Source organism: Lissotriton vulgaris, chromosome 1_1 (genome assembly GCF_964263255.1).
Source record: "Lissotriton vulgaris chromosome 1_1, aLisVul1.2, whole genome shotgun sequence".
NCBI classification, from domain to species: Eukaryota; Metazoa; Chordata; class Amphibia; order Caudata; family Salamandridae; genus Lissotriton; species Lissotriton vulgaris.
In genome coordinates, this window is record NC_141685.1 from 189,519,341 (window position 1) to 189,543,276 (window position 23,936).

At 47.2% G+C, this 23,936-nt stretch overlaps 1 protein-coding gene across 2 annotated transcripts; it reads right to left on the reverse strand.

Moving 5' to 3' along the window:
• Positions 1–498: 498 nt before the first annotated feature.
• Positions 499–23,575, reverse strand: LOC147738141 (uncharacterized). 2 transcript variants are annotated; one of them, XM_086952158.1, is made up of 2 exons: positions 23,446–23,575; positions 499–5,160 (listed from the first exon to the last, which is right to left on the reverse strand). In XM_086952158.1, exon 2 carries the CDS (start codon positions 4,024–4,026, stop codon positions 3,079–3,081), a length of 948 nt encoding a protein of 315 aa, XP_086808284.1. In that variant the 5' UTR covers positions 4,027–5,160; positions 23,446–23,575; the 3' UTR covers positions 499–3,078. The 2 variants fall into 2 exon arrangements, with proteins under 2 accessions (XP_086808284.1, XP_086808285.1); XM_086952159.1 differs by lacking the exon at positions 23,446–23,575 and adding an exon at positions 22,270–23,040.
• Positions 23,576–23,936: the final 361 nt, after the last annotated feature.

Here is a 23,936-nt window from a genome sequence, read left to right on the forward strand (position 1 = left end):
CCCGATCCTGATTTCTACACCGGACTTGGCTTCTTTCACTAACATTATGTCATGGCATTTAGGATACTTAAGTATTCCTCTTTGACCGACTTCACTTTCCACCTTCATGGTCCTGAATGTAATCTTGAAATTGCTAGATCAAGCCTGGATCCTAAGCCTTCAAGGCTTCACCTCAAATTCTCAGAACTATATATAAAAATAGATACACTCCACCCATTCCTTATCCATTTCATTCCTTAAACCCACTACAACACAGTTTTTCTCAGAGGACTTCATTCCTATCGGCTCAATAATTAGCGCAAATGAATATTATCAAATCCACTTCAGGGATTCATTAATTTAACTTTCAAGGTCTACTCCCCGAGTTTTTCACCACTCTGCCCTTTTTTCCATCTAACATTTTCTTCCTCATCAATACCCATTGCTTGTTGAGGATTAAAACATATGGTATTGAAGTGTGTGCAGAATACAGTACACTAATCCCCATTGGCAATAGTCTAGTTTTTAACACTGCATTTTTAATAAAAATGATACATTTCTCTTTTCTTTATTATATTTTGATTTACATTGGTTTGATAATACCTCACATCCTCAACCATATGACAATAATAATTCAGCTACCCACTTTTGCTTCTGATCTAGCAGCCCAATGTGCAAATTGTCACACAGCAAAGTTCACGAGTCTGGTTATGCATATAGACCAGCTTTGCAATCTTCATACATATAGTTCAATAAACGTATCTCAACCTGGAGTGTCTGGCTTTCTTGAAATACACCAAGATATCCTTAAACTTCCTTTACTCACCATCGTGTAAGATATTTCTGGTGGCTGCTATTCTATTATCAGGACAAACACTCAGTCTGCCCCATCCAAAGCAAGGCTTGGATTGAAGCACCTTGACCTCAAACCTACCTACTGAAGAAATCACACAGTTTAACCTAGGACAGAACTACACATTCATCTTTTTTATAACTTGGATTGGCCATGATACAGGCTTTTCCTCTGACACTCATTTCCAGTACCTTGACCTGCTTTGGGTAACTGTTGACCCCACCCCAACCAACCACAAGGCCAGAGGTGGTGATAGGCACCGTTTGTTCTCAGGAAGGTTCTCTCAGCAGAGTCAAGATCTTTTACAATAAACACTTTTCTGGCATTGAAAACACTGATATGGTTTTAATTCATCATAGGTTGTCTCACATTGAGGCAGATTTTTTTGTCTCGATAGATTCTAGCATTCACAACACACTTACCGTTTTCTCAAAGTTAGCATTTCCAAGTTTATTCTTCCTTGCATACATATTTAAAGCTCTAAAGTTAGCTGTGAGTGCTCTTCTTAAGACTTACCTTGTTCCACTGAGATCTTATCTTCAGAATGTGTACATTTACAACTAAATGGACAGCTTGTCCAGGTTCTTATACACACTACTTCTGTTAGGTTGTTCCGCATTTTATTTTATTTCAAATTGGCTATTTCTTCGCCTTCGGGATCATTACACCCTGAAGAGTATTCTGCTGGGTCAACAGAGTCTCCCCAGGCAGAGGAACTAATGTTTTGCAATGCTTTAATGTTTAGATAATGCTAAAAATTCTTATGATGGTACAGATTTCTCACCAAATTTAACTGACTAGACTCTTGATACTATAGAGACTAGCAGAGATAGTTACACCCCACAAGCTGCAAAATTAAACAAATCAGCAGTTTCAATTTAAAGAAACCACTGCATTATCACACTGTCCCATAAATATCTACTTTTGCCTCCAGTGGCATAGAGAATACAATTATAAATCCTCTTCACCATTTTCAAAGTGAGAGCTGCCCATGGATCAGAATATTGTCAGTTGCTAATCCTGAACTATATCCTTCCCGTCGCTGTTAATATAATTCTGTTTGTTCAAGCCACAAATACCGAAAGGTACACAGTGAAAAAAATATCAATTCACAAGATAGGAGCCCTGCTCTGGAAGCTGTATCCAAGATCAAATAATTTTTCTAACTTTGCAATGTTTAAAAAAGTAAATAAGTACATTAAAAGAATCCTTTATAACCTCTAAGAAGTGCAGGAGGTCGTTGTTCACAATTCTGACCCCATGCTGAAGAATAGATTTGAAACTTCTTCCTGCACAAACTAATGCTTTAGAACTTAGGATGCTACTATGAAGAGTAGCAACCATGCGTGCATTGGACAACCTGCCTCTGTAAGGTTGCTAGAGCAAGGGAGCATCCAGTTACTACAAATCTAAAAAGCTCCATGTAAAGTGCTCTACCTGCAGTTATTTTTAGATTATTAATAATGAACACTTTGCATGATTAGATTTAAGGCCCCACATTCACAATGGAAGAAAAGCAAAACTAGAAGTCCCACAGTAGGGAGAGCTGCTGGCTAAAAACCCCAGCATGGTTGAAGATTTAACACTTGACATGGGACTGCTGAGTAGCAGAGCAGTCAACTGTCAGGACGATCGCTGAAATGTAAGCCAACTTGGAGGAGAGTTTATCACATGTCAGAATTATCAGCAGCAGGCAGGTAGGATTGTGATATAATCTGTAAAATGCCAGAATTCCTGTAAAAATTGCTCAGTGTCAGCTACATGACAGGCATGCCACTCTAAGTATGGCAGGTTCAATTCAGTCACATAATATATGTGTAATGAAACAATAAACAGGGTTTGTGATATAAAGACACGTCAGGATTACCACTGAAAGGTCGCTAGGCAGAATTAGTCCTATCCTTTGTTGCACATAAATGAGTAAGAGTTGAGACAGACTTGAGTAACATTTCAAACACTCTCATAAATCTCACAGACTTTGACCCTGCTCCAAAGTATCAATGAAAATGAAGAATGCAACCATTTTAACATTTGAAAAAAACTGTAGGCCATGTGGATCTAGTAACTTCAATTTACTTTAACCGTGAACCTAGTGGGCAGTTTTTTACACTCTGTCATTTCAGGGTTATTGTAGCTTTTGCTTGAGGAATCCTGTTATAACCACAAAAATAAATGTTCACGTATGTAGAATCAGAATGAGTTTGTGTTTGAAGCTTTTCTGGCATTTAGAGACCTGAACATTTTTGTCATGTGTGCGTTCTTTCCTCATGTTTGGTAAGATGATTTTTCTGACGGAAGCTTTTCTGGCAAGTAGAGCACTGATAAGGCTTTTCTCCGGTGTGTGTTTTCTCATGTTGCACAAGAATGGATTTGCAAATGAAACGTTTCTGACATTGAGAGCACTGATAAGGCTTTTCCCCAGTATGCCTTCTCTCATGTTGAATGAGACTGGATTTGTAACTGAAGCCTTTCTGGCATTCAGAGCACTGAAACAGCTTTTCACCAGTGTGTTTTCTTTCATGTTGAATGAGACTGACTTTGAGAGTAAAGCTTTTCTGGCATTCAGAGCACTGGTAGGGTTTTTCACCAGTGTGTGTTCTCTCATGTTGAGTTAGATTGAATTTATGACTGAAGCTTTTCTGACATTTCAAGCACTGATAAGGCTTTTCTCCTGTGTGTGTTCTTTCATGCTGAATGAGAATGGATCTGTAACCAAAGCATTTCTGGCATTCAGGGCACTGGTAAGGCTTTTCCCCAGTATGTGTTCTCGCATGTTGAATGAGACTAGATTTGTAACTGAAGCTTTTCTGACATTTTAAGCACTGATAAGGCTTTTCCCCGGTATGTGTTCTCTCATGCTCAATGAGAATGGATTTGTAACTGAAGCTTTTCTGACATTCGAAGCACTGATAAGGTTTTTCACCAGTGTGTGTTCTCTCATGTTGAGTGAGACTGAATGTATGACTGCAGCCTTTCTGGCATTTAGAGCACTGACACAGCTTTTCTCCAATGGGCATTCCCTCATTACAAACAAGATCAGATTTGTAACTGAAGCTTTTCTGGCCATCGGAACATTGACAAGGTTTTTGTTCCAGCGACTGTTCTCTCAATTTGTGTGAGAATGAATCCATAGCTGTAACATTCATGACATTTCGAACACAGGAATGGTTCTTCTCCAGTGTAGATTCCCCCATGTTGAATGATACTGAATTTTGGATTGAAGCTCTTCTGGCTTTCAGAACACCAATAACGTTTTTCCTCAGTGTTTGATTTCTCCTGTTGAGTGATACTGGCTTGATAACCAAAGTTGTCCAAAAATCAGTGCACTTAAAAGGTTTATTTCCGGAGTTAATGTCTTCACATTCCGATGAACCTGAGGGATGGACATCTCTTCACAATAAAAATGGTAACAAAGTTATATATTTTGTTTTTAACAGTTTTATTTCAGACTCTCATTCTTGTTATGATGCTAAAAATATTAAGAGTGGATGAAAACAGTGTGTTTGGTATTAGCGTAATGTCAATCATTGATAAAAGCTGTGAGTTAAAGTGAAGCGAGCAGATTGAGTTTTGATATCCAGGAGCAATGAGTGTCAGGTGGATTTTTTTTCCTAAATAAAGGTATAGAACATAAAATAATGTTTTAGGCTAGGTTGGTTTCAAATCTCGGTACCTCTCAGTGCCTTTGCTTTGCTGAAATTCAGGCAAGTCCTCTTACAATATCTTTTTCATACAGTGTGTGTTCCCTCTTTTTGAATAAGAGGAGTCTTCAGACTGAAGTTTCTTCTCTGATTGATGTGATTGGTCTTTTCTTTTCTGAAAATATTTTTGTTGCTCTGGTGATTGATTTGTTTTTGAATCAGAAGTTGCTTCTCTAGAACAGTTCATGAGCTTGGATTCACAACAGAGATTAACTAATTGCAATCAGAATTGCATGCACATTGGTTTTTTTAAAATTGCTAAATTTCGCAAACAATTTAACATCCCACGGCGAGAAAGTATTCTTCCCTTAGCACTTGCACGGATGTTTACATTTGGGTGTGATTTGCCTTTAAAAAACTATTTAATTTTGATAACTCACACTAATTGAAAGTTCCCTTACATTGGTGTTCAAGCAAAATAAAATGTGTAAGGTAAAAAAGTCACTTCCATGCTTAATAGTTTCCTCTTTTCAGAGTTTGTCACTACACCTGCTTTTGGAAATTGCTGTAAATGTTTAGAGTTCTGGGTCATCTTCACCTTCTCAAAATAATCATCCTTGTGCTCTGGCGTTCTGTTGCATGGGACCAAACCACTAGCTTGCTATTTCTGGTCATACCTCAAGTCACCTGCAGAATTTAAATTAAATAGTTAATACATTTGCAAAACAAATATTTATAATTGACTTGCATAAGGATATCAGAAATGAAGCACTGAAGGCTTTTTAAGACTTTATTTTCATTTTCAAATAAAAGGAGATAAGACACTACCAACCTTTAAACAAACAAGACACAGGTACCATGCCATTATAGTTTTCATGTCAGGAAGCAGGGTGTTAGTTTTCATAAGTGCAACAATAACAGTAGGGTATACCATTCCAACATCTATGCTCAAGGTTTTATATTAGAGAGACTGCCGGGATAGCAGGCGCAGGCTAGGTTAACGGACCACCATATAACTCTCAGAAACATCTCTGCGATCATGATGTCCACGATCACCAAGGAGCCCATAACGGACTGGTCGACTGGGGAACGTGTTTACTTAACCAGACAGCAGCAGTTTTGGTGAAGAGTCCATGGGCTACCACCACTTCTCAAATAATTCTCGCAACTCCCCCTGGTATGCCATCACCAATGGGCAGGGACATGGTACATGGAAGAAGACCCCCCCCCCCCAGAAAACCCTTCACCAGTTGTTCTGGGTTAATCATGTGTAGGAAACTGGGAGAGCAATATATCCAACTGATGAATTTAAAATGAATCAATTTCTGTCCGTGGTTGATCAACATACTCTTAGCTTATGCACATCATTATTTCAACACCACTTTGTCAATTTGTTCTTGAAGATCTGCTTCCCATCTAGATAGTGTATTAGTCACAGTTATAACTATAGATTCAGTAATCAGTTTACACAGTCATGAGATCCAGCCTCTATTTTGTGGGTGTTAGAGCATCTGTGTAAGTGAAGTGAAATCCGTGTGTACATTTGAAAAGGAAGGCCATCTTGGGTGCACAGCGTCCCTTACTCTAAGGTAGCCACACATGTCAATGGGCGTCAGTGGTCTTTCATCGAGAAACTGGTCTATCGCTATGAACTTGTTGCCATCATATAGATGGCTCACCCTCAAAAGACCAGCCATCTCAAGTCAGCCCTTTGCCCAAAATTGGAGGGAGTGCAGAGTTGTCAATTAACTACAACTCAGGAGAATATATGAGTGAGGCTGCAGCACTTTGCCATAGTTCACAGTGACCAGTTAAAGCAGCACATAGTCTGTATCAGCTGTGTGGGATAAGGTAGAGGGACTGCCACATATGTTTTTTATATCCCCGCAGCTATTGGATCCCATTCAATGGTATGTGTTTAGTTCTACATTGGAGATGATACCAGAAAACTGTGTAATGCAATACCGTGGCATGATAGTAGCATTTCATGTCTAGAACATTAAAACAATCTGACAAAAGGAAGCTTGAGGCCCTTCCATCACACCAGTTGAATTTGAAGTGATTGTAGGCTTGCAAATGAATATTTGCTCTGTGGGAAGGGAATATTGTTAAACAAATAGAAATATTGTGGGAGAACCATTACCCTAATAATGGCAACCATACCTGCAATAGATAAGAGTAACGTGATCTATTTATCTGTCCACCCCATCCTTTAGTTTTGTCATGTAAGACCAGGTGTTTGTCTTATCCATCTGTAAGCAAAGATATCACATTGATCCTGCACACCACTGCAGTAGGCAACTCAGCTGAGGTTCTTGTGATGCTTCTCTGAGAGGAAACATCTCCGATTAATTGCGCCTGATATGTATACCAAACATGGCACCAAACCAGATTATTTGTCCACTTATTGGCATTAAGTTCACATCAGGATTTTTAACAAACAAAGGGACAACGTTGGCATATAAAGACAATAATACCCGTTTATATTGGAATATGATACCCCTTTGCAAGTGATTTTTTCACAGCAAGGTTGCCACAGACTCCAAGGCCAGTGCAAATGGGAGAGGCGATAGTGAATAGCCAAGTGGCGTACCTTGGTATATGCGAAACGCTGGTGACAAACAGCTATCGAGAATTATTTTAGCCATGGGTTCAGTGTAAAGGAGCCTAATTAGATCTAGAATGTTAGCACTTATCCCCAGTTTGCACAGTACGGCAAATAGGAAGGGCTACTCCAGTGAAGTGAACACCTTTCCCAAGAACACAGCTACGGCATTGACCCCTGGGTGTATCGGATGCACCGTAGTGGGTTACGTCTATTGGCAATAACATGAGCTAGGAAACTTATTGTCAACATACATAAGGATCAATATACAGTATGATCTGCAGTCCAGAGGAGACTTACCAGGTTTTAAGATAAATGTTACAAGTGCTTCTCTTACTGTGGGGTGGTCATGTCCCCTATCAACAAAGTTTTGATATAGTTCAACTAGCCTCGGTGCCAAGATAGTCTTAAAGGCATTTTAAATTTCACATATAAGCGGCTGTAGACACTGGGATTTACCTATACTACCTCCCCCATACCTGCAATGGCGAGGAGCAATTCTTGCATACCTATCAGTTCTTGCAAAAAGTTTTGTCCCCACCAACTCAACCCAGGCCATGGCTATTTCCTCCAGATATTTTTTTATCCCTGTTGGGTCAGACTCCAGTCTACTCGTTTAGAGATGCTCATAGTGCGAGCAGAACTTCAGCAAAATATTCACGCTACGAAGCACTGGAAGTTTAAGCTGCTTTTCTGATAGATTGCTGTTAGATTTGGGGGTCTCTTGTTGGCACAGGTAAGTACTTGTGACAAGCAGGGACCCTCTCCTCTCGTCAGGGCAAGGGACTTACTTCTAAAAATAACCCCTGCTCACCCTCTAGGTAGTGTGGCGCGAGCAGACAAGGCTAATCTTCAGGGCATTTCTCTAATCTTTACCATATTGAGAAATGTTGGAAATTTACTCCTGAGAGTGGCAGACGAAAACCTTCTTTCAGAGTTGGGAAAAAAGTAGTTGGAGGGAAAATGAACTTTCAAACATCCAGGTTTCCACATGGGCAAATTTACACATGCATAGTTGCTCATGCCAAAATGCAGTTCACAAATATTTTATAGAAGTACAATTTCTTGCCCTACTAATGTAAATTCACGAAAGCCATATGCCAAAGGTGCACTTTTGAGACTTTCTTTAATAATTGGGCCCCTAATTTGGTCTGGCGTTAATGTGTTTATTAAAATTCTCTCTCTCTCTGAATCGGCTGTCTTCACTTTAGGTGACACCATTCTGCTCTTTCACAAGGAGCATATCGGTACACTAAGTAGTTTTGTTCAGTACCAATAACTAATGTGGCAGTGTGTGTTTTTTTGAGACCAAAAACTATTTTTGCGTTTGCCAATGTTTGTTATAATAGTGAGGGCCCTGCAGCTCTCACATCAATAAGGTTTTACAAAAGCCATGCCAAAAAAATCATGCATTGCCAAAACTAAAAAGCTGACCACCAATGTCAGACCTACTGGCTTTGCCAAGGCTTGTTTCTTTTTGTTTCCCATAATCTTATTGAAACTGGTTACACAAATTTTCCAATATGAATATTTATGGGAAATACTAGCATGCATCAACACATTTTACGAAATGATGCTGCAAAGAAATGGTACCTGAAATTTTACAGTAGCTTAGCAAAATGTTTTTTTTCACTATTTTCATTTTTTAGGAACATTTTATATTGAAAGCAAAGAAACATTAATCTTGCTTTCAAGCTTCTGCAAATATTTGCATCTAATCAGAGAGCATTCTGTGAGCATCATGCATAGCCTCATGTTGCTAAACTTTGAAAGTCAGAACGCATATTTACTTAGAGCGCTCAACCTAATAATAAAGGCTTTCAATTAATGAACCATAAATACAAGTTTGAACAGCATTAACACATGCACACAAATAATAACTTAACTGCAGGCAGTACTCTTCCCTGATTCTTAATGTGGTACTGCAAACTGGCAGCCAAAGGGTTTGTGCTGCAGGGGGTTGGGCCTACTTGTCCCAATGACAAAATACACATTAAAACTTGTTGCCCTTGACCCCAAACAATATGTCCTGGGCGTCGGGCTATAGGAATTCCACATCCCTGGAGAATGGATAGCTAGAAGGGGAGTGGGTGGAAAAAGTTGAGGCAGAAGGCTGAGGAGCAGGTGAGTGAGGAAAGGGTCCCCTCATTTCACCTCCAGCACTGCTCTTCAGATGGGAAAGCAGAAAAGGGAGTGAGGGAGTATTCCAGAATTGGATGAGTGGGTGCCGGTGGGAGAGTTCTTGCAAGATATGTAAGAGGGCAAAGAAAGAAGGAAGTGTATACTGAGAGTAGAACAGAAAGGAATAAGATGGGGAAGGAGGGATGTAGGGGAATGGGAGGGGTGAGGGAAGAAAGGGAATACAGAAGCAACAGAGTGGCAGATGACAGGGCCGAAGGAAAGGGCGTAGAGCAATGTTCAGTTTGAGGAAAAAAATGGGCACAGAAGAGCAGGGGCTGAAAAGAAGGGAGTCAAAGGCTAACAAGGTGACTGAAGAAGGGAAAGAAGCGGCCATAGAGAGGGAGGAGGGAAGATAAACGGGGCAGAAGTTGAGTGTGGATGAGAGGAGTAATGAAGAACAGTGGCTAGCTAGGAGTCTGGATGAGGGACCTGGAAGTAGTTGTGAGTAATCAAGAAGGACAGAGAGGGTTGCACGCATCCTGTTTTTTTTTAACCTTTATTTTTTATTTTTCAATAAAGTCACAGTAGGTGTACAGTTACGAGCATGTGGTCTGATGGGATCTGAATACAAGATACGAGTAAAGAAATATATGTTTACATATTCAAGTACCATTTGCCGTATATCTAGGAGCTTAGGAATAGTCACATCAAGGGCATCAACTCATTAAAAGTCGCATTGTTGCATCGGATGCATGTTGATCACTCACAGTTGCCTCAAGAGTTGGAAAATCTCTACAGAATTCCCTCCATGTCCCGAGATCATGCTCCAATTCTAATCTCCCCCACTGGCCTCCTATGCAAGCGTCCACTCACCCACATCCCTTAACCATTCAACGACTGATGACGCTTTCCCATCCCTAATCTGGCGATCCCGCGTCTCGCTAGGACCAGTAGAATTTGCAAATAGTCTGTATGCCACCTTGCATTTTCTAGGTTTCGTGACTTGCCCCAGAAGGCAGTGCAGTGGGGACCGTTCCACCTTTCACCCGCTCCACCACCTGGGTCCAAAATCGGTGCACCTTGGGACACCCCTTTGCTAGAAGCATAAAACCAGCCCTTTCAGTGCCACATCTAGGGCAAACATCAGATCGGTCCAGGTCAATATGGCACAGTCTTGTCGGGTCATGTATATACGGTGCAAGTAGTTAAAATGTATTAACTTAAAATGTGCATTGGAGGATACTGTGTGTGTTAGTGCACATGCTGCTTTCTAAGTCTTGTTGCACAAGGGTGCCATCAGGTCCCCATCCCAGGCAACCCGAGCCCTAAGTGATGGTTTTGTTGAGGCAGCCCTCATAGCTCTATACAATCGTGAAATTAACAGATGACTGTTCCCGCAGGTGAGCATTATGTCAAGTGTTTAAGTCGTCTGAAGAACATTAGGATAGGTGAGCCATGTCGCCCTGGCCAAGTCAGTGAGGCCAGCATTCTAAAGATAATGGCCCTGACTCAGTCCAAAACCCTCACAGGACTATTTGTATGAGATGACGATCTCATTCGGATGCAAGTCTGTTAGCACCTGTCCTAGAAAACCACGTCAAAAGCACTTCTTGTATGCCATATACAATGAAATATGGAAGGCTGCTGATAGATTGCACAACATTGATATGACTAATTTAGAACAGACTCTTGAAAACGGTAAGACCACCATATCAGTTAGCATATACTCTTTGAAAAACATAGTATCCTCTGCGATAGACATTGTTCAACAAGACATTACGTGTTACAATATGGAGGGCCACAATTTAGGTATATTATGCTATTGTTCTTGAAATTACAAACATTATATTTTAGACACGTGCCATTGCAACATATCCATGTCTCGAATATGTTTTCCCATACCATCTTACAGAACAACAGATACTTCTGGCCCACAAGGATGCTAAGTACACTATGTTACACATAGAAAAGCTAGAGAAGTTACATTTCACAGATGCTGAAATTGAATCAGCAGATTGGATAATCCATGGGTATATTACACTGCCAATCTTGACTTTTCATTTTCAGTAATGTCTACAACATCACCAAGTGTGCAGATATGAAGCGTTAGGAGAAGGGTTTGTACAGGAGTCTTGGGAACTTCCTTTTATATTTCCATGTCCAAATAAGGGAACTGAAGTATTTTTCAGCATTTTCAGACTGCAAGAGTACTTTGAGTTGATCCTTGATATGCAAGGACATTTCTTTGCACAGGGCTTGTAATTCTTCTGTGGCGAACCTGTCCTGCTACCTGAAAGGTTCCCCCGGCGGCTGTTACGTTTGACTTTCAGACTGCCGTCTAACGGGAGTTCCCTGATGTTAAACGATCAAAATTGCTGCATTATGAAGCCCGGGATTGCCTATTTGGTGACGTTTTCTTCCGTTGTTACTTGTACACAAGTATCGTTTCCACCTACCCATACAGTTAGGGAGGAGATGCTTTGGCCTTTCATTGTTCTGACCACAGTGCATTTTGGCGCCCTGAGCAAACTGACAGCCTTACTGTTTGAAAAAGAGGTGGCCTTAACTTCAGCGAAAGAGACATGTGATCTTAAGTTGGCATGGTCCTCCTCAGAAATACAGGCACTACACCGAACTAACTTCCCCAAACATTTTGGAGATCGGGTATATTTTATTTTTAACATGTCTAGTACAAAAGTGAATAGCACTTTTTTTAGGTTTAAAGTATTTTATTGAAGCAGGGTGGGGTAGGACACAAAGGGGCAAAAACAAGTGACCCACAGGATCCGCTCAGCAGTGCGCATCATCCAGCCAATACAACAATACAATTGCAAATCAGTAAGAGGCTCTGTCTGACTCTTGAGCCTAGCTTCAGCCCCTGTGGGCACTGACAAACCACGGAGGGGAGGGGAGGGGGGGGGGACGAAGGAGGGGAGGGGGAGGACGGGGAAAGGAAAAAAAAAGGGGGGGGGGAAAAACCAGGAGGGGAAAACAAAAGGAAAAAAAAAAAAAAAAAAGGGGGGGGAGTGAAGGGAGGAGAAACAACCCCGCTCCAAAAACCTACCTAACCAAACGGAAACCCCCAACTACCATACCCCGACCCACCCCCTGTACTGTGCCAGCATCTACAGTCTCCGCCTCAGCGAACTCTACAGGAATCTCCACTATGCAACACCAACCCCACCCACTCAGGCAGGCGGGTCCGGCGGCGGTGTCAGCCTCAACAATCGAAGATATCTAGGGCAGGTAATCTCACGGAACTCAGAACACAATAGGCTGTGAAAGGGCTCCCACAACTCCTCAAAGGTATCCGTATCCCCCAGGGCTACCAGTGACATCTTTTCCATTCCAAGAACATGCCATAATCTGTGCAACCAACCAACTACAGAGGGAAGTGTTGTAGTGCGCCAGTGTATGAGAATATTCTGCACCGCTGATCCCAGTGCAATTGCGATCTGCCTACCCCTTTTGGACCTAAGGGGATACATCAACCCATTCGGCAACCCCAACAGGACATAGGCCGGGAACCTAGGCAGTTCTATCCCAAAGCATTTGTCCACCTCGCTCAGGACCTCCTCCCAGTACGGAGCCAACAGGGGGCAATCCCACAATATGTGCGTTAGTGTACCAGTGTGGCCACAGTCGCGCCAGCACGTCCCCGGTATCGCCCTGTCCATCTCGTGCAGTTTCTCCGGAGTGCGGTACCAGTAGGTCGAGATTTTGGTGAAGGTCTCCGTGAGACCTGTGTGGTAGGCCGAGTGGCGCGCTCGGTAGGAGATGTTGTCCCATTCTTTATGACTCAGCTCACGCCCAAGCTCCCGCTCCCATCGTCCCCGACCAGGGTTGTGAATGTGAAATGAGGGGGGCTGCAACATTCTATACAGGTCCGAGATCAGTTTGGCGTCCGACGTGCGAGTAATTAACCAACGCTCATACTCCGTGATTTCTCTGTGTGCCGCGTCGCGCACTTGCGGTTGTAACGCCCAGTGGCGCGCCTGCAGGTATCGCATGCGTTCCGTCTCGGGGAGGCCATATTCTCGCTGCAGGTCCTGGAAGGAGACAACTCCCTCAGGGGAGTACAAGTGGTACAGAGTGCAGCAGCGGGCCGCCCGCCAGCGCTCATAGGCTCCCTGTTCCAGCCCCGGGCCGAAGTCCGGGTTGCCAATGAGCGGCGTGAAGGGAGAGGGGAAAGTAGTCAACTCACATCTGGCAGCTACCGAGTCCCACGTCTGGAGCGGGGCCCGCGTCACCAAAGACGCATAAAGATTGGGGGGCCGATGGGCTCGCCGCAAGAACGGTACCTCCTGCAGCGTCCTACCCGCCACCGCTTGATCTTGGAACAACCAGTGTTTATCAGATTCCCACCGGCTCCATTCCACGAGGTATCGGAGCTGAGCGGCCTGAAAATATTTCCGTAAATCCGGTATCCCCAACCCTCCGGATTCCGGTGAGAGCATAGCGATGCTTCTCTTGATCCTCGGCCTGCGGCCCTGCCACACGAAGCGTGCAATGGCAGTCTGAGTCTCTGCGAGCCACCCCGCAGGAGGGTGGAGCGGCAGTGCCCTGAAGAGGTAGAGCACCTGAGGAAGAAGAGTCATCTTCACTGCGGCCACCCTACCCAGTAGTGACAGCGTGCCCCTATCCCACCGGCCCAGTTCCTCCTTGATTTTCGTGCCCAGAGCTGCGTAATTGGCCTTAACCATCTCCGGGAGGGTGGGCGCCAGCAGGATCCCCAAATAAGGGATCCGGTCCTTGGACCAGCTCAGAGGATAAAGCCTCTGCAGTTCCACTCTAGTGGCAACGGATAGCGAGATGTCCAGGGCGGCTGACTTACCCAGGTTCACCCTAAAGCCCGCAACGTCAGCGAATAAATTCAGTTCCTCCACACAAGCCGGCAGTGATCTCCGCGGGTCATCCAGCGTCAGAATGACATCGTCCGCGTACAAACTTATCGCGTGGCGAAACCCGCCCATCTGGACACCGATAATGTCAGGGTTCTGCCTAACCCTCTGGGCAAATGGCTCCATGTACAAAGCAAAGAGCAGGGGGGAGAGTGGGCATCCCTGTCTCGTGCCCCGTTCAATTGGGAAGGGCCGAGAGCTGCCGCCGTTCACCCGGACCACCGCAGATGGGAACCTGTAGCAGTTAAAGATCAGGTGTCGAAACTTCTCCCCTATCCCAAATTTGCTCAGAACCCTCTCAAGGTAGGGCCAGTGCACCCTGTCAAAAGCCTTCTCCGCGTCTATGGACAGGAGCATCCTCTCTCCAGGGATCCTAGAAGCCTTCTCGAGAATGTGCGTCACCCTCTTCGTGTTATCCGTCGTTTGCCTACCGGGCACGAATCCCGCTTGGTCCGGGGCGACCATGCCGGGGAGATGCAACGCCAGGCGCGACGCTAAGATACTGGTGAACACCTTCAAATCGGTATTCAACAGCGAAATAGGACGATAGGACCCACAGGCGGTCTTATCCTTGCCCGGTTTAGGGATCACGGAGACCGTGGCCTGGAGAAATTCGGAGGGGATGGCTCCGGGGTCTGCGAAAGAGTTGAAGAGGCGAGTCAGCAGAGGTGCCAGTTCCTGACAGAAGGTCTTGTAAAACAGCGGGATGAAGCCGTCCGGACCCGGGGCCTTGCCCAGTTTGAGTCGGGATATCGCCGTGACCACCTCCTCAATACGGAAGTCACGTTCCAGATACTGGGCCTGGTCCTGTGTCAGCGACGGGAGCGGAACCGAGTCCAGGTAGTCCCCCTCAGCCTGGGCCGAAGGGGGTTCCCCGGAGTAAAGGTCCGCATAGAAGCCGCGGAAGACATCCGCTATGTGTTCGTCGGTCGTGACCCGGCCCCCGGCCGGGTCTAGCAGTTCCTTCACTCGGTGCTGCTCGTGCTGCACCCTTAGTTTGTTAGCCAGGAGCCGCCCACACCGATCGCCTCCCGTGTAATATTTGTGCTTCAGGCGGAGCACCGCGTACTCCGCCCGATCCGTGTCCAGGGCCGCCAGGAGCTTCCGCGCCGCCTTCAGCTGCCGCCACACCCTGGGGGCACCCGTCCTATGATGAACCTGCTCCAGCTCCCTCACCTGCTGGGTGAGCTCCTCTCTCTTAATTTGCCGGTCCCTATTCTCAGCGGCGGAGATCGCGATAAACTCGCCTCGGAGCACGGCCTTAAGGGCCGCCCACTGTGTCGCGCGGGAGGTATCCCCATTATCGTTCACGGTCTGAAAAGCCAAAATGGCCGCCCTGATCTGATCCACTACCGATCGCCTGTGCAAAAGCGTATCTCGAAGCCGCCAAACCCCCCTCGACCGAGCCACCGGCGGTAGAGCGAAAGCGCCTTCAACTGGGGCGTGGTCAGAGAGAGAGAGGACTCCCATGTCCGCATTCGGGGCCAAAAGGAGCATCGGGCCTGACACTAGGAGGTGGTCTAAGCGCGCATAAGATCTATGGGCATGGGAGAAATAAGAGTATGCGCGAGTGGTAGGGTGGAGGCAGCGCCACATGTCATGCAGGTCCAGCTCCGCAAGTCGAGTTCGAATCGAGCCCGAAAGCTCGCCCAACTGCTGGCGCCGCTGCACAGACCTATCCAGCGCCGCGTCAAAAACCAGATTCAAGTCACCTCCCAACACTATGTGCCTATCAGAGGTGAATGCAACGTCGTCCAGGGCCCTGTGTAAGAATTGGTCCTGGTGATCATTAGGGCAGTAGATGGAGCCTACAGTCAGTGCGAAGCCCCCCACCTTGATTCTATACACCAGGAGTCTTCCTTTCTGCTCCGCCACCTTGCTCACCACCTCTCCCCTGAACCTTCTAGAAAACAAAATGGCCACCCCTGCCGTCTTGGAAGTGCTAGAGGAGAATAGCTGTGTGGGGAACTTGGGGGTTCGCATCCGCGGGCAGTCCTTAGCCAGCAAGTGGGTCTCCTGCAACAGGCAGATATCCGCTTGTGAGTTTTCCAGCAGGGATAACACTGCCCGCCGCTTAACCGGGTTATTCAGCCCCTTCACATTGAGTGTAAGCACCTTAAGAGCCATCAAAGAGAGAGTTCAAGGAGCACATATCACAAGGCAAAGCCCCATCAGCAAACACAAAGGGCACCCTTCGAGACCTCAAAACATAGCAACGTCTAAGCAACCAGTGGCACAGTACAGTCCCCGAACCCCAACACCCCACAACCAAAGAAACCCCCCCCGCCCCTACCCCAACAAATCCACACCACCCCCCTCTACCAATCCCCCCTCTAGGACCCAAGATCAAAACAGCTGCCCGTCCACCCCGACCCCTTCCCCCGCTTCCAAAACCTTTCAAAAAAGACATTGTCCCAGTCCGGCCCAAAACGGGCAAGGCCGTGGAAAGTCAACCTAGTGGACGTCCAGCCACCACCTCCTGCACTCGCCCTTCCTCCCATGCCACCCCCCGAAACCCCGCACCTGCAGTGAGAATGAGCTAAAATAGACTCCCCCCGGAGTGAGTTCAGGCCGTCAAGGCCACTTCGCCGATCGCCGTCACTCTGGAGGCCTCCTGGATGGCAGCCGCCATTTCAGCCCGAATTGCAGGCGAGCCCGGGCGCTCCGCCGGGGGAGAGGCCCCCCCCTCGGCTCGTTGCCAACCGTCGCGGGTGCTGCGCCTCCGTCGCGGGGCCGGGGTGTCCGTGTCCGTTGCAGTGAGGCCCAGTACCGCGCAGACATCCTGAAGGGACCGAAGCTGATGTAGCACACCGTTCCACCTGAAAATCAGGCGGAAGGGGTGCCCCCAGGAGTACTGCGTTTCGTGTTCGCGAAGGAAGTCCGTAGCGATCTTGAAGGATTTCCTCTTCTGCAACGTGACTGTGGATAAGTCCTGAAACAGTGCCACAGGATGGTCCCGGAATCGATAAGGCTGCTGTCTTCGCGCCTCGCGGAGGATCCGCTCCTTCAGAGGAAAGTCCGGGAGAAAGGCCAGAATGTCCGGCGCAGGCGCCGTGGCTCTGCGGGGGCGACCCACCCGGTGCGCCCGGTCGATGCGAATCCGAAAGTCCTCCGGCTCACCCAGGATCGCTCGGAAGAGGGCCACCAGATATGCCGTCACATCTTCACCCTCCTCACCGGACGGCACTCCGCGGACCCGTATGTTGTTCCGCCTGGACCGATTTTCAAGGTCCTCGGCGTGGGCCTGTAGCTCAATCTGTTGCTCCCGGAGCCGTAGGACCTCCTGCTGCAGATGGGTGATCTCCTCATCCCTGGAGTGGCCCGCTTCCTCTACTGTGTTCACCCGGTCCCCCAGGGAGTCCATCTCTCTCCTCACTTCGCGGACCTCCCCGGCCACCTCATTCTTGAGTGCATGGAAGTCTTCCCGCAGGGTGCTGAACAGGGACTCGAGAAAGGACCTCGTCACCGGGGGTTCGCCACCTTCTGCCCCCCTAGTCGGTGCCGGGGAAGTCGCGGCCGGTTGAGCGCCTCCGCAGCGCAGGGCGCCCCTTCCCAGCATTTCCGGCAAGGTCCGATCACCTCTCCGCTGTCCCCTTGCATTCGACATTGCAGCACAATAATGGACCCTGAGGCTCGCTGAACAGCAGAGAAAGCAACTGTATGCAAGCCGGGGGCGATCCACACAAAGAGCACCAGGAGGGACGGGCTGCCCAGCCGAGCTCCACAAAATGGCCGCTCAGTAGTGTCGTAGGGACAGCACCCAAAATGGAGACCCACTCCTTCTTCGATCCGAGAGCCAGATACCCGGCTCGGGGGCCAAGTCACAATGCAACAGTCACCAGTGGCCGCCACTCCAGGGAGAGATCAGCTTCGGGGGACTCGGTCTCCAATTCCGCACAGTTAACCAGCCGAGGCGACCTCCTCCAGCAGGCCACGTCAAGCCACGGGCTGGCGTAGCGAGGTGGCGCCGACTCCGCCACCGTTCCGCACCTCCGCTCCGCTCCGCTCCGCTCGGCTCCGCACTACCGCTGCTGGACAGCTCCCAGCCTCACGCGAAGCCGTCTCCGAAACCCACTCCAACAGCTCATGCACCACAGCGGGCTTCACACCTCAGAGGCCGGTCACCTCGTCGCGCTCCGAGGGTCGGGGGACTCGCGGCTGCCAGCTCTCACTCGGGTCGTACACGGGGTCCGACCTGGGCTATATCGGCCAAAATCTCGTCCCCGACGGCGCAAACCAGGCTCAGCAGGCTCTCCACACCTCCGCCGCAAGCACCAGGCTCAGTGGCCGCGTGATCCGGGGGGGAATCAGCGGTTCCGAGCGATGCAGGAGTTCAGGGGTCCGGGAGCCCTCGGCAAGTGCGACCGCTCAGCCCGCCATCTTGGCCACGCCCCCTGAATAGCACTTTTTTTCAAAAAGTATAGGCTCTGGGTTGGTTATCACCCTTCTAACAGTTTTCTGAGTCATTCAATTTTTTATTCACTCAGTCCTCTGCAGCATCTTTGGAGGTATTCCGCTGGTCCTCTTCCTGATAGCTGGGACAGTTGTTGTAATATTTTTGCTCTGCAATGGATGACCAATTTCAAGATCAAATAGAGCTGGCACTACCTCGTCTGCTACTGTGCCGTGAGCATATAGTGCATTGGTGTGGAGCACCCTTGCTTTGTGAACTGAAAGAGCATTGATTCTTATAATTTTGGCATGTGTTGTTTCACTGCATGCAGCCTGTGTTCCCCCATCTGATGTGCACTTTCAAGTGTGCCTGGGATTGCAACTGGTTGAGCCTTCAGACATACATATACTGATGGACACATGTATAGCTGTCCACTGCGCATTCCATTGCTCCAGTCCGCATTCTCCGAGACTCTCTGGGATGCTTCTGCCCTGGATGGGTTGGATATAGACTCTGGTACTGCGGAACCCCAACAGCCTATATTCACTCCCTCAATGGCTGCGGAGGGTGTTTGAATGGGAACACATTTTCTCTATAAACCTGTTCAGAAGTGTGCCCCTGGGATCATCGTCTGTGGTTGCTGGGAACAGAAATATTTTGTCAACCACTCGGAACACAAACATTCGGAGGTTCCGTTTGGTGGGAATTTTTCATTGGGCATGTTTTTAACATCCTTTGGGCTTCTAAATCATGATTGCTTTTAAACAAGTTTCAGCTTTATTTTTTGAGAGTACATTTTATAAATCCTTTTGCATATGCTGCTGCATTGATTTGCTTTTTAAGATAGTTTTTTAGTTGATTTATGTCCTTGGAGTGGGTGTCATGTGTTCCAGTTAGGCCAAGAGGGAAACACTGCCGTTTTCAACATGTACACAGGTTTCTTCCTAAAGTTGCCTTCACTCTCACACAATGAATTTTGCCAGACATTTGCAACCGTGACAATACAGATTAGTTTCTAGGAAGCGATACTTGCTTGCAAACCAACTATGCAAGAATACTATCATGATACCTTTTACACATCATGTACATGGTTAATACTTGCATTGTGCAAATGTGATTATTAGTACATATGGCAACAAAACTATCTATAACACATTAAAAAAGTAGCGGTTTGACCAAGGCCCAAAGCAAGGATGCCATTTGTTATAAATAAGCATCAGTTTCCGAGTGTTGGCAGAGGAGTGCTTTGCTGCTATCTGCGAGGTTGCTACATGCTGATGCTTTGGCCCAGGAGCCTGCTGCTATCTCTACAAGGGGAGTCCTACTCGTGAGCACGAAGGGGACCTACAGTCTTTCCCTTCAGGTAACGGGTTGGATCATCCAGTATGGGGATTCAAGTCAGAAAACATACACACACACTCTAGAGCTTAGGGGGCGCATAGTAGGAGTTTGCCTGATTTCAATATTGTTTTCTATGCTTGCATATATACATTGTTTTATTACGATGGTAGAACTTTTCATTTTGTTCACTGTCCTAATACTTCTCATAACTATCATTTGCTTCTGTCTATTGATCATTGCAGCACATATATTTTATCCAAGAATCACGTTGGTTCAATAAAAATTGAAAATGCCCCACTGAATATTCCTCTGAGAGAAAGACAGCCTGAGTGACTGAGCGAAAGGGTCCTGGATATGTTACCATCATTCCTGGGCGATCAGGATAGTCATGTTCAGTGGATGCTAGAACCATTTGCTACCCGCCTAAGGTTAGTGGGGCTTATGGTGGGACTATGAGATAGCTGGCCTATAAGATGACATATCCTGAGGGGGTGCATGGAATCAGTCTGGCACCATTCAAATAGTTATGCTATCCACAAATGTGCTGTTCCCTACTGTAGGGTGACAACTACACGACACAGAAACGCACGCACTATTGTGGCAACGCAGACCTCTGTCAACACACCCCAATTATGACCTGCAGCAGAACATGCTATTCATAGCAGGCCCCAAAACACAGCCCTGCCAATCCAAACCCGTCCCCACTTCAGGCAACCCACACTATTTCAGCACGGAGTCTTGAGCCGATCTTCTAGATGACGTTAACCTCAAACTGATGTACCACCAGCTACGCCAACACACACACTGCTCTGTCAGTGATCCTCATTCCTGCACCACAGCACCCCTTGCTATTTTGCACTGAGAATTGCAGCGTTGCTAGTCCACCCCAATTCTTACCTAAAGAACCCCCTGCCATTCCTGCACTGAGAATCACGCATAGCTCTGTCAATGGAACACGTCTTTCTAAAGCTGCATGAAGACGCGCCCTCAGCTCCGCCAGTGCACCCCAATCCTTTCCCAGAGAAAGTCCAGCTATTCTTGCACTCCTACTGACACACATCTCTGCCAGGGCACCCCAATCCTGTCCTAGAGCAAGACCGGCTATCCATACACTCCTACTCAAACACAGCTGTGCCAGTGCACCCCAATCCTGTCCTACTGAACGACTATTCTTCCACTCCTACTGACACACAGCTCTACCTGTGCACCCCAATCCTGTCTCAGAGCACGACCGGCTATTCATACCCTCCTACTGACACACAGCGCTGCTATTGCACCCCAATCCAGTCCTAGGGAACAACAGCCTATTCATGCAGTCCTACTGACACACAGCTCTGCCAGTGCACCCCAATCCTGACCTAGAGAACGACCGGCTATTCATGCACACTTACTGACACACAGCTCTGCCAGTGCACCCCATTCCTGCCCTAGAGAACGACTGGCAATTCTTGCACTCAGGTCCGTTGACATAAATTAATTAGTCAGATGACTCTGGCTGCCACAGTCTGCACTTCTGTGATACCATGCTGTTGAAGCCTCAGGAGAACCTGTGAGACACATTGCGGTCACAGTCAGGCAGGCTGACTATTATTTCAAAAATTATTTTTAAAATGTCACAGCAGAATAATTGAGTGAGTGGCCCTGGGGTCCGGTGCGCTGCCTACTACTACTGCGAGTTTAGTTAACACTTACTTGCACGCGTTACTAAACTAAGCGAACAGCGCATACTCGGTATCAAACAAACTGTAAATGTCATTTTAAAAACACACTCACTTACAGCATATGCTTTACTGGTTCGCCCTTCAGCGGAGCTTTTCTTCCTGCTGCAGAGTACTTGTTAAACTAGTCCTACCAATGTAAATCTTTTACCCAGGCAGTAATAATTTGAGTCAAAATACCAAAATAATACTGCTCCACAATGTGCAGCATTATGCCACGCAATTTACATTTCATGCTGCATAATCTAGTAAACCTGGCTTCATAATGTGGCCCTCCATTGCTGCTTATTGGACTAGAGTTGCTCTCTCTGCCTAAAATGTTCGGCTGAGCAAAAGCACAGTCCGTAGTCAACTACATAAAAGCCGAGTTTAAATGCATTTACTCAAAACACGCAAAGCTAAAATAAGATCCAAACGCTCGATCAACTTTAAGCAAAACTAAAGCAATGACTACCTCTGCTCCTGTCAAGCGATGTTATGCCACAGATAAAGTATGTCTTCTTGCAGTGCTGTGCAGCAGAGCACACACAGGCTCCACCAATGCCGGCAAACAAATTACTTACTGGCTCATGCCCTAATTAAAGCGCGGCTGCATCATGAACAATAAATATGCCGTAACAGACTTCATCATGTAGTGTGCAGTTTGAGTTTGACAACACAGTGCTACTACATAGTGCTACTAAAGTGGCAGGCAGGTTGCCTGGCCAAGTAACTTACAGTCTCGCGTGTGCACAAGTTCGGCATCATGCACCCGGCAGACAGGTGTCAGTGACTCCTCCACTAGTGTCTGAGTGAGTGAGTTATATCCGTCGGTGAACCGCATAACTGTCACACTCTGGCGCGCCCGAGGCCTCTCAGATACCATGCTGATGCTGTCGATGACAGTATTACAGTGCGCAGCGTACTGACTGACTTATTATGAGGATGCCGGCCGGGACGCGGACAGGACACAGTGACGGGCTTCCAGCGCCCAGTAGGCCTCTCGGCCCGGTGACGTCAGGCAGCCTGGTTCTAGTCTGAGTGTCTCAGCCACGGCGGGAATTTCAATGCGGCTATTAAGATACATTTGTAGCAGAAGTGCACAAGATCAACTTAACTGTTACTGACTGAGCCTGTGCTGGTGTCAGCGACCAGGCCGGCAAGTCTGCAGGGAGCAGCTGAGCCGGCACAGGTCATAGGCAGGCGTGCTAGCAGCCTGCCGTGGCCAATTACTTCAGCGATGGTACACAAGTCAGTGGCATTAAAATGCGCCACAATGCATTTCAGTGCGGTGATGCTGAACACCACACTGAAATGCGTTACAGTCACGTCTGATGCGTGATACTTGGCAGGCATGCGGACATCCACTATTGTTATTTAATGGCTGTTCCAGCAGCAGCATTCCCAGAGGAGTGGCCAGTGCACCTCATCCTTAGGCCTCTTGCTATTCCACCAAAGACCCCCACATTTAGCCCAGCTATAGACCCCCTGCGACCACAGACCAGCCAGGGCCAGGGAGGTGAAGGGTCTGGGAACCCCTTGGGCCTGAGAAGCAGAGGGAACCCTCCCAACAGCGCGAGCCCCGCCTTCAAGGTCTCTGATTGGATGACGTCGGGTATACACCAGCAGATGAACGGCTCCCACCTACGCCCTCGTGCGCATTAATTGGCGGAGGCGTACCCGATGATGCAGCAGCTGATTGGCTACAGGAGCGCGAGACACGATTCAAATATCCGGGTTCGAAATATCCTAGTTCGGTTGCGCTTGCACTGGTGTTCGTTTGTTTCACTGAGCGCGGAACACCGCCCGCAGGAGCCACCGCAAACAGGGGGTCGGACAGCAGTGCGAGGCAGCAAGAGGTGAGAGTGTGGGTAAAGCAGTCAGTCGGGTGTCTCACCCCGTGGCATCCCTTACCTGCTCTCATTAATGTCCGGGCTCGGAGTGAGTGGTGGTAAACAGAATGGGGTATTGAAGATTGGTCGTCTGGGATTGAGAAGGGGCTCGAGAGAAGAACGGCTGCGCATGCGCAGAGGTACCAAGTTTTCCTACAAATGAGCGTGCGTAGAGTAAAGACACTTTCTAGAACTGAGCACGCGCAGTGTTTTCAACTGTTCAGCACGTGCACAGATAAGGCATTTTACTGCTGCGCGTTAGGCTAAAGGAAGCGCACGTGCTTCCTGATGCTGCGCATGCTCGCTAGCTCAGGCAACCTTTCTACCAGTGAGCATGCGCAGATACAACCACCCCCCCTTAAATTTGTAAATCAGACCCCCCATCCCAGGAAATTGCGGCATAAATTAGTACATTTAGCGGCATTAATATTGAAATTAAACAGCATTTTTCAGAATTTCTTTTGAATTAAAAAAACAAAAAAAAACAGAAACGTAGCTGTTGTATCTTGGTTT